The sequence below is a fragment of the Labeo rohita genome, chromosome 12, assembly GCF_022985175.1.
Source record: "Labeo rohita strain BAU-BD-2019 chromosome 12, IGBB_LRoh.1.0, whole genome shotgun sequence".
NCBI classification, from domain to species: Eukaryota; Metazoa; Chordata; class Actinopteri; order Cypriniformes; family Cyprinidae; genus Labeo; species Labeo rohita.
The window spans coordinates 27,085,402-27,095,809 of NC_066880.1; the positions used below are offsets into that span (position 1 = coordinate 27,085,402).

The window sequence follows — 10,408 nt, forward strand, 5'->3', positions numbered from 1 at the left end:
TTCTTTGATGGATAGAAAGATCTAAAGGTCAGCATTAATCTGAAATAAAAAGCTTTTGTAATGTTATACACTATACTATTCAAAACCTTGGAGTCAGTATAATTTTATTTTAGTATTATTATTATTATTATTTTTGGCAAAGATGCTTTAAATTGATCCAAAGTGATCAACTTTTGATCAAAAGTTAAAGACATTTACAGTGTTACAAAAGATTTCTATTCCAGATAATGTTCTTTTGGACTGTCTATTTATCAAAGAAACCTGAAAAAATTTAAACCTGAAAATCAGCATATTAGAATGATTTCTGAAGGATCATGTGACACAGAAGACTGGAGTAATAATGCTAAAAATTCAGTTTTGAAATCACAGGAATAAATTACATTTTAAAACATATACGAATAGAAAAAAAAATTAAATTGTAAAAATATTTAAAAATTTTATTGTTTTTGCTGTACTTTGGATCAAATACATGCAGGCTTGGTGTGCAGAAGAGACATCTTAAAAAAAAAAAATAATAAAAAATAAAAATCTTACTGTTCAAAAACTTTTGACTGGTAGTGTATGTTACCATATTACTGTTGTTACTAGATTTCAGACCAAATTTCTGGGGAGTTAATAAAGGCTTTCTGAAGCGAATCAAAGAATTTGTGTAAGTAAAATATCCATATTTACTACTTTACAAACCGTAATCTTCAATTGTATTCATCTGAAAGAATAAAGTCAAAAATGTCTTTATCGATTTGTGGACAAAATGTTCCCTAGTTTTTTTTTTTTTGTTTTGTTTTGTTTTGTTTTGTTTTGTTACTGAGCAGAAACTCAGATTGACAGCAACAACTTGACATGGTTGACTATGTCAGCTAAATTGACATACATATGACTTGTACATAAGCTGAGACCAAGTCTCCTAGTTTTCTGATAAGAGTCAGGAAAGACTTCTGTTTAAGACAAAGCTACTAGAGGAACCAGTGGAGAACTCCACTGGTTGGTGTTTAAAATGTGAAAATCTATTTCATTTTCACTGTCCAGTGACGTAAATGGTAGCAGGTGCAGACACCAGTAGATGGGTATGCGGTGATTAAGATGTATAGAGGTGACCTTTAGAAAAGGACCCGATATAGGGAAAGCGAGCGAGGGAGGGATGGAGTTTCAGCAGCTGAGTGATCTATTGAAGGTCAGACCATGCAGTGTACTGCTGCTTTTGAGAGCCTCTTTATATAGCTTCCCACCCACCAGACCAAGCCAGGCCTAAGGAGGGTCAAAATGGGACTGGCTCCACTCGGTTGTCTATGTTTGTGTAATGTTGGTCCTAAATTTGATTTGTGCCTTACCATATTCTTCCATTACTCATGAGCACTTCTATTTATCTCATTTTCTCTCACATAGACAAAGAAGTAATAATAAAGGGCATTAGAAGCGTGTCTTGTGCATGTGGCCCTGTCAATCATCTCAGTATGTTCCTCTGTTCTACACCATTCTCTGAATGGTGCGAGTGTACATGTGACCGTTCAACAGAGACCAGCCCCCTCTCTGTCACTCAACCAACTGTCTAATTCTCTCCGGTGGATCCAGCGTCTGCACTTCCAAGTACTTTGTCCGAAGATCCAAAGATCTTGGATCTTTGAACCCCATAAGAAACTGCTCCTCTTGTGTGGATACAAACATTTTTTATAAACAACATTTTTTTTATAAGGGATTGCAAGATGGTAGCTTTACGTAGCTGGCTGTTGGGGCTTATCGTAGCTCTTCTTTGCACTGGACCGTACAGGGATTCTGTACAGGCTGAAGAACAACTGCAAAGTAAGGAAGCCGAGGTGCTGAGGGGTCTGGACCCTACTGGAGGTGAGAAAGAGGAGGTGGCTGATGAGGAGGAGGGTGGAAATGTATCTGAAGAAGCAGATGGGGAAGCAGAGGGAGCTGAAGACGAGGACGATGGAGAGGAAGCTTCTGAGGAAGAGGTGACAGCGGATGAGGAAGAAGAAGCTGAAGAAGCAGAGGAAGATGAGGCAGAAGGAGTAGAAGAGGAAGAAGAGGAGGAAAACACAGAGGAAGAGGTAGAAGAAGAAGAGGAGGAAGAGGAAGATGTAGAGGACGGATTAGCAGAAGAAGAGGAATCATCGGAGGAGGAAGAGGAAGATGAGAAAAGGGAAGCTGATGATGATGATGATGAAGGTAATGAGGAGGCCAGAGATGAAGGTGAAGATGAAGAGACCATAGATGAAGATAATGCTGAAGGTAACTACTGTATTAATTAAGAGAATCAGTATCAATGTTAAGAGTTCTCGGTTTTTACACCGAAACATTTTTGCAGTATATTTACTTGGAAAAAAAGCTATTAAACCAATTTTCAAGTAAATTTTACTGACAACTTTTTTGTAGTTTTCTCAAGAATGATTATGAAAAAATAATATTCATGGTAATATGCACCTTATTAAAATTTTTACTTGAACATATTTTAAAGGAGAAATCCACTTCCAAAACAAAGATGCACATATAATGTACTCACCCCCCTTATCATCCAAGATGTTCATGTCTTTCTTTCATCAGAAATTATAAAATCGTAAAGAAATTATGTTTTTTGAGGGAAACGTTTCAACATTTTTCTCCATATAATGGACTGATATGGTGCCCCGATTTTGAACTTCCAAAATGCAGTTTAAATGCAGCTTCAAACGATCCCAAATCCCAGCTGAGGAAAAAGGGTCTTATCTAGCATAACGATTGGTTATTTTCATAAAAATAATACAATTTATATAGTTTTTAATGTCAAACGCTCGTCTTGTCTTACTCTGCCTGGACTTTTTTTTTCTGTATGTCGAGAAAAACTCCCATCTCATGTTCTCCCTCAACTTCAAAATCGCCAAATATCGCTGTTTTACCTTTTTTTGTTCATAGTTTTTGATCTTCTTTGCATGTTCACTTTGCAAAGACTGGGTCGGTACTTCTGCAGCGATGTAGGATGATTTTGAAATGAATTTTAAAGTTGAGGGAGAAAATACGATCTAAGTTTTTCGACATACCCTAACTATCTTGAGCCAGAATACACAGAGTTCAGGCAGAGGAAGACAAGACAAGCATTTGAGATTAAAAAGTATTAGAAGTATTTAAATTTATTTTTTTTAAATGAAAATAACCGAACGTTTCGCTAGATAAGACCCTTCTTCCTTGACTGGGATCATTTATAATCGCATTTGGGATCGTTTGAAGGCACACTTAAACCGCATTTTGGAAGTTCAAAATCGGGCCACCATACCAGTCCATTACATGGAAAAATGTTTTCCTCGAAAAACATAATTTCTTTATGACTGAAGAAAGAAAGACATGAACATCTTGGATGACAAGGGGGTGAGTACATTATATGTGAATCTTTGTTTTGGAAGTGGACTTCTCCTTTAATATTACTACAATTCGTCAATCATTAATACTGATACTGTACTTCATAAAAATCACTAAAGATTTCACCGCAAAACACGTTCTAAAACTTGAAAGTGAACATTTTTACAATTCTACTAAACAGTCCATAATTTTCTAAAGTAGCATTAACTATCAATCAGATAAGAAAAGGCATGTAGTAGAATGTGTATAACAGGTTTTTCAGCTTTTCAAGTTTTGATCATGCCGATAGAGGCCTTAGAAATTTGCATATTAAATATGATACAATAGGCTTTATAGGGTTAAAAAACTGTCTACGTAGGTATCTCACTAGGCTTTGGAACAGAGTCATCATTGGCTGTGTAAAGTCCTGTGAATGCCTCTCGATGAGTTTATGAAGTCACACATTGGCCCTAAAATAGCTCACTATATCAGAACAGCTACAGCAGCTGAAATATTCAAACTACTTCAAGCCCTTTGTGGCTGAATGCTGTTGACATGAACCCAACACACGGCATATGTGTTACATGGTATCACTCGACTGTATGGCCACCACTGAAACCAAGGGTCTGTTATCAAGTTAAAGTTAAAGTTTTAGCTGCAGCCGTAGGCAATCTTGGTGGCAAATGTCAACTAGCTTTCCCTTAACTGCCTGCTGTCAGATAAGTAAACAAATTACATTTTTGCACCCTGTGAAAGGCACTTTGAGACAGGGACACCATTTGTAAGGCCGTTCTAAATGAAAGTGAACACTGAATGCCTTTGCAATGGGCCATTCCACAAGTTAATTAGTGAAGGGTCACTTCAAAGAAGTAACTGTATTGTTTATGGTCATATAACCCATGGTTGTAAGTCTTTGTGAGTCATTTCAAATGCTAGACAGTCAGTTTTCAGCATGCATTTTATATGAAGTTTAAATAAGTTTCATAAGTCAAGAGCAGAAAGAGAACAGAAAGTATACATTAGGAATAAGAAAGTACCAAGCACCGAACCCTGCACCCCAATGACTAACCTCTCCAGGAAACCTTAGAGCTGATTAAACATAAATCTTTCAAGAACAAAAGAAAGGTTGACAGGACTAGTCTGTAGCTTTCAACTGCTGAAGGGGTTTACAGTGCAACTGAATGCCTTGACAATGGGCCCTTCCGCAAGTTCCCTAGTGAAGTAACTTTAAAGAAGTAATTGTATTGTTTATGGTCATGTGACCCAGGGTGGCAAGTACTTGTAATTCATTTTAAAGGGGTCATCGGATGCTAAGTTCACTTTTACATGCTGTTTGAACATTAATGTGTGTTGGCAGTGTATGTACAAATCTACCCTGTAATGGTAAAAATCCATGCAGTGGTTTTGAATTAATCTGTAAAAATAATATCCCCTTTTTCAAATCGAGCCATTCTCAGATGCCTGTCATTGTTGCGTCACACCCACAGAGGCCGCTCCCACGATAGTTGATTGACATGAGCGTCTTACCTCAAATCAGCTGTAACAGTCCAACCTCCATGTTTTCATGCCGGAGCAGGGATGTAAGCTAGACAAGAATTGAGCAATTGAGGTGTTGTGTTGCTGGATGTAATAATGAACGTAGTGGTCATCATTTACTCCCGACATCTGAGCTGCTGAAGATGTGGATTATGTTTATTTGTGAAGGGAATGCGCCTCCCGATCTACATATATCCGTCTATGTTTGCGCGAATCATTCGTGATCCAGCTTCACTTACAACAGAAGTGAGTATAAGGGTTTTTTTATGAATCTTTGCGATTGCCTTTCCTAATAATGTGCTAGTTAGCAAGTTTAGCGGCTAAACGTGGCTAAAGTAAACAGGCTCGTCAATCCGAGCTCATCTGCATTTAAAGCAGCCTCGACCAGAATGGGTTGATTTTTGCAGAGCTGACTTTGGCAAGGTAAAAAGGGTGTTGTTTTACACTACCATTGAGAATTTTTAACCAAAGTATATTATAGACTTTTCATTAAGACCCTAAAGAATCATATCAACTGGAAAATGGGCATCCGATGACCCCTTTAATGCTAGATGGTGGGAAACTTTGAGGTAATGTAGACAGAATAGTTCAAGCTGGTTTGTTTTATTGTAATTACACAATTTTTCAGCACACGTTTTATATAAAGTTTAAATAAGTTTCATAAGTCAAGAGCAGAAAGGGAACAGAAAGTATACATTAAGAATAAGAAAGGCCCAAGCACTGATCCCTGCACCCCAATGACTAACCGATGTGAATTGGACACATATTTCCTCCAGGAAACCTCAGAGCTGACTAAACAAACCTTTCAAGAACTTGAAAGAAAAGTTGACTAATCTGTAGCTTTCAAGTGCTGTAAGGTTAAGTATTGTGGGGTCATCCAAGACTGCTTAAATATGGTGGGAAAGTAGCCAGTAGTAAGAGACCCATTGATGTGAGAGAGTAAAGTTGGAGAGATCTCTTGTACAAGATCCTGTGAATAGTCTGCAGGTGTCTTAAGTGTTGCTGATCTTGTTTCAATGGCAAGTGACCTTGGCAGCAGAAACAACTAAAGGAGAAGGAGATGAGAGATTGATACTCGCTCAAGTCAGTGGTGATTCAGGGAGAATGACAGACAATTGGAGAAAAAGGTGTTTAGGGAAATGTAAGAAAGTAACAAGATTATTGTTAGGGATACAGTTATGCAGTGAAGTATGAGGCCAGAATTGCAAGGAAGTCAGCTGCTTGAGGTCTGTCCAGGTGGATGTTAAAGTCAACATGTACTAACATCAGAGTGTCATTATGGCATGTCTAGGTCCTCCATAAAGTTCCCTAGTTGACTTAAAGGATGATAAATGACAGTGTGAATTTTGGCAGGATTAGTAGCAGGAACTGATATTCTAAGGATGTGTTCTTGCAGATCGAAGAAAGGGGACTGAATTTTCAAAGTTGAAGACAATATTGGTAGAGAGGACTGTCAGACCAAAATATTTTAAGAGGACTGGCCAACTGGCAGCTTCAGCTTCAACAGAAAGACTGTCAGTGTAGGCACCCTGGAGTGGACGTCTGCCTATGGCAAACAACAAGGAAAGGAAAGGACGGGACGGGACGAGTGGCCAAGTATGGTGACTCATACTAGAAATTTGCGCTCTGCATTTCACCCATCTAAGTGCACACACACCCCATTTTTGCTGTGGTGCCCAGGAATAGTTGGGGGCTCGGAGCCTTGTTTAAGGGTCTCACCTCAATTGTGGTATTGAGGGTGGAAGAAAGACTCTGTAACTGCTAGGCCACAACTGTCCAAGACGGTAACGGTCCAGGATTAATGATGGAGTATTAAGGAATGCCAGGGGTGACCAATCTTGCTCCTGGTGGGCCATTGTCCTACAAAGTTATCTCCAACACACTTCTGGTTCAGGTGTGTTTAATTAGGGCTGGAGCTCTGCTGAAAGGTGGCCCTCCAGGAACAAAAGTGGACAAGCTTGCTGTATGTGTGTTGGTGTCCTCACTTGTTTGAACTGTGGAGAATTGATTTGCATGTTTTTATAAAAGGAGGACTACAACTTCCTTTTCCGAACCAACTGCTAATTAAGTACTTGTCCACTGATTACTTTATAGCTGTGCCTAGCAGTGGCTTAAAGGTTCACTTAAGTGCTTTGAAACATGCAGCATTACTCTGTGTACCAACATAATTTCAACTGAAACAAGCGGGACATATCCAGCAGTCCTGCTCCCTTAGCAGGCCAGCATCGTTTTGGTTATATTGCAGCTTGAACCAGAGCTGTTGAGTTGGGTAAAGCCACATTTGACAGCCCCAATCTCATCCATATCGCTTTATATATAAAATAGCATTCTGTGTAGAATTAATATATGATTGCATACGATCAGCTCTTTGCTATTGCGTCTCTGGACTGGAGCAGGCTACGTCAGTTTGTGTGACACAAAGCGAAACCACACTTCATTCGCCCCAACGGAATGCATATTTACACCTGTCTGAATCATTTCCTATCCCACATAGTGCACTATGTGCCATTCATCATACAGAAATACTAACTGTGTGAACAAGTAACTGATTTCAGCCACAGCCTCAGCAGGTTTTTAAAGTGTAGATGTCAGGACATGTTGGATTCTAGAGAGCATTTGATTGGACAGAAAGTTTGATGAGTAGCTGGATGATGATGGGTGATGTCATCAAAATCGTTGATCCATATTGGCAGAAGTTACAGACTGTAAGTTTTGAATGGTTGCCTTCTAAATGCGAATTTGTCATTGTTTTGGAGCACACTAGTTTACAGATAACCTTAAAGCTAACATATTCATACTAAAAGCCAAAAAAACTTCAATTTTGATTTCATAGGCCTAACGCCGGGCACACACTGCATGATTTTAGCCCTAATTTTAAATTGTTGAGAGTTTTGTGGAAACCGAAATCGGAGGCAGATCTGTGCTCATTCGTGTAAGTGACTATCCCTATCACATAGTGCAGGGATTACCAGACTCAGTCCTGGAGGGCCTGTGTCCTGCAGAGTTTAGCTCTAACTTGCCTCAACGCAAACTGGAAGTTTCAAGTATACCTAGACTGTAGTCTGTAGACTTTGAAAACCATGCAGTGTGTGCCCGCCATAAGTATAAGCATACTTTGGACTTGCTGTTGAATGTAGTACTGGTGCCTGACCCGTTACTAATTACTTTGTTAATCTTAACCTATTTCCTCTTCTCTGTCTGTAGAAACTACCAATGAGGAAAATGTAGAGGCAGAAGAGTCGGCCTCCCTGGAGGATGTACAGTATAGCTCAGGCTCATTTTGTGCTCTTTGCTCAGTGTGTGAGGTAAACCATGCTTCTACCACACTGTAATTAAGCATGCCAAAGCCCCTACACATATTAAGCTTTTTTTCTTTGGCTGGGGCAAAAGTGCCACCAAAATGAACAAAAATGCCTCCAAAATTCAAAATAAGGGGGCAAAAAATGCCTCTGCACAACTAAAATAAATTATATTATATTGAATTAAAAAAAATAATGCAAAGTATTGATTGTGGCATAATATTTACATCATCTTTTCTTTTACAAGATTTATTGTAGGAATACAATAGTTAATCAGAACCATTTAGATTAGTAACCAGTAATAAAGAAGTCTGTTGAAAATGCCAACATTTTGTTCAGTGCGTATGCTGACTGAATACTGCACTGTTGTGCAATTTTTCACCATAAACAACAAATTGCAGCTACAAATTGCAGCTAAGTCAGGGACCACTTCAGTGATAAGGAAAGCTCTCTGCTCCCTTTTTGCATATATTCTTGATTTTCTAATGCATGAAAAACAATTAACTAATTCATAAACAGTTCTTACCTTGCTTTGACTGTGTAGCCGACAAGAATATGATGAGCCATTTCCCCACACATAAAAACAACACAATGTATTGTATTACTCAACATAATTCAATGATAACAATCATTATTACAAAATCAGAATTTGTCATAATATTGGAGTTCTGCCCTGTAATTAATAATTTACATACTATATGCAACATTATGTGAAACTGTTGTATAAATACATGCATGCCACCTTTAAGCAGAATTAAATAAACATTCCATGTTAGATTATTAATAAGTCTACAGTATTCTGATTGAAATAATTTGATTAAGTATTTGACAAGGAACAAGGAAATCATAAAAAATGGCCTTATAGAGGTGTATGTATATGTGTGTGTGTGTGTGTGTATATATCCCTGTGTGATCCCTTCCTAAACCACCTCAGTACAGACCAGAGGTGTAGCTCACACCTCTATATCTGTCCACCTCTCTCTTTCCTCTCAGCACTGCGGTACCTGTGACAAATGTCCCTGTGAGGATGGAGACACGTCAGCACACTGCAGTCACTGTGAAGTAGGTGTTTTTTCTTAATATGATCAATTTTCATATTATTAAAGGCCAGAAGTATGTGTATACCCAAACACTATACCTAATTTAACCTAAAATGTTGATTTGTGTTTTCTTTTTTTTCTTTTTTTTTTCTTTTTAACTCTGTTAACATGTTACGCATCACTTGCTCTCTTACATTTAATTTCTCCTTCTACACAGTATTGTTCCTACTGCTACATTTGTCCTGTGATCTGTGAAACAGTCTGCCAGCCAGGTAGGTTGCTGCTATTAATAGGATGCAGACTCTTAGTTAATGCTAGAGTGTCAAAGTTAAAAAAAAAACACCATTATTTGTTAGCAGTATGGTATGTAATTATATGTTTGTCTTTTTGTATATTTTTTAGGTGGAGTTCTTGATGTATTGAGTGGTTCTCTCTACCAGTAAGGATGCAACATCTATTCAAAACAACTCTTGCAGAATAATCACATCATGTATGTTTTCGTTCCTGTTAGCATAGTTATGTTGAGCCTTATTTGTGTGTGTTTTTGTCCTCCACTTCACCTACAGGACGGTGAACACGTTGCTCTGAATACGTTCTGCATTCTTTACAACGCCATCTTTTGATGAACAGAGGAACTACAGACCAGCGTGCAAATCATTCACTTGTAGGCCTGGCTATTTGACTGCCGAGATCTGGGAATTTTCACTCTGAGGCCAGCAATAAGGGTGGACAACTTATCTTAAATATAAATGAGGAACTGCCAGAACTCTAATGTTTACCATTACATGGCACTTTTAAGGTGACTTCACAGGCTGCAATAAGTGAATAACAATTAAATATGATTAAATGCAAGTATAATATTTTACAATATTACTGTTTTTTGACTGTATTTTTGAATAAATAAATGCAGTCTTTGTGAAAATAAGACTCCTCTTTTAAAAACATAAAAATACTCCTAAAATGTAATTCTGGTTTCAGATTAATCAGTGTCAAGTTAAAGAAATGCATTCATACTATGGAAGTCAATGGGAACCAGCAACTGTTTGGTTACCCATATTCTCAATCAGGTTTGGGACAACTTGAGAGTGAGTAAATGATGACAGAGTTTTAGTTTTTGGGTGAGCTATCCCTTTAATTTAGGGCATATTTCATGTTGCAAAACTGAACAGATGCAAGAAATGCTAGATATCCGTTAATTATGTTAATTGAGAAAAGTAATGA

At 38.0% G+C, this 10,408-nt stretch overlaps 1 protein-coding gene across 1 annotated transcript; it reads left to right on the forward strand.

Annotated features, from left to right (window-relative positions):
* Positions 1-1,525: 1,525 nt before the first annotated feature.
* Positions 1,526-10,152, forward strand: LOC127173844 (sarcoplasmic reticulum histidine-rich calcium-binding protein). The gene is made up of 6 exons (XM_051123881.1): positions 1,526-2,232; positions 8,053-8,153; positions 9,141-9,209; positions 9,405-9,459; positions 9,590-9,626; positions 9,754-10,152. Exons 1-6 carry the CDS (start codon positions 1,701-1,703, stop codon positions 9,773-9,775), a joined length of 816 nt encoding a protein of 271 aa, XP_050979838.1. The 5' UTR covers positions 1,526-1,700; the 3' UTR covers positions 9,776-10,152.
* The last annotated feature ends 256 nt before the right edge of the window (positions 10,153-10,408 follow it).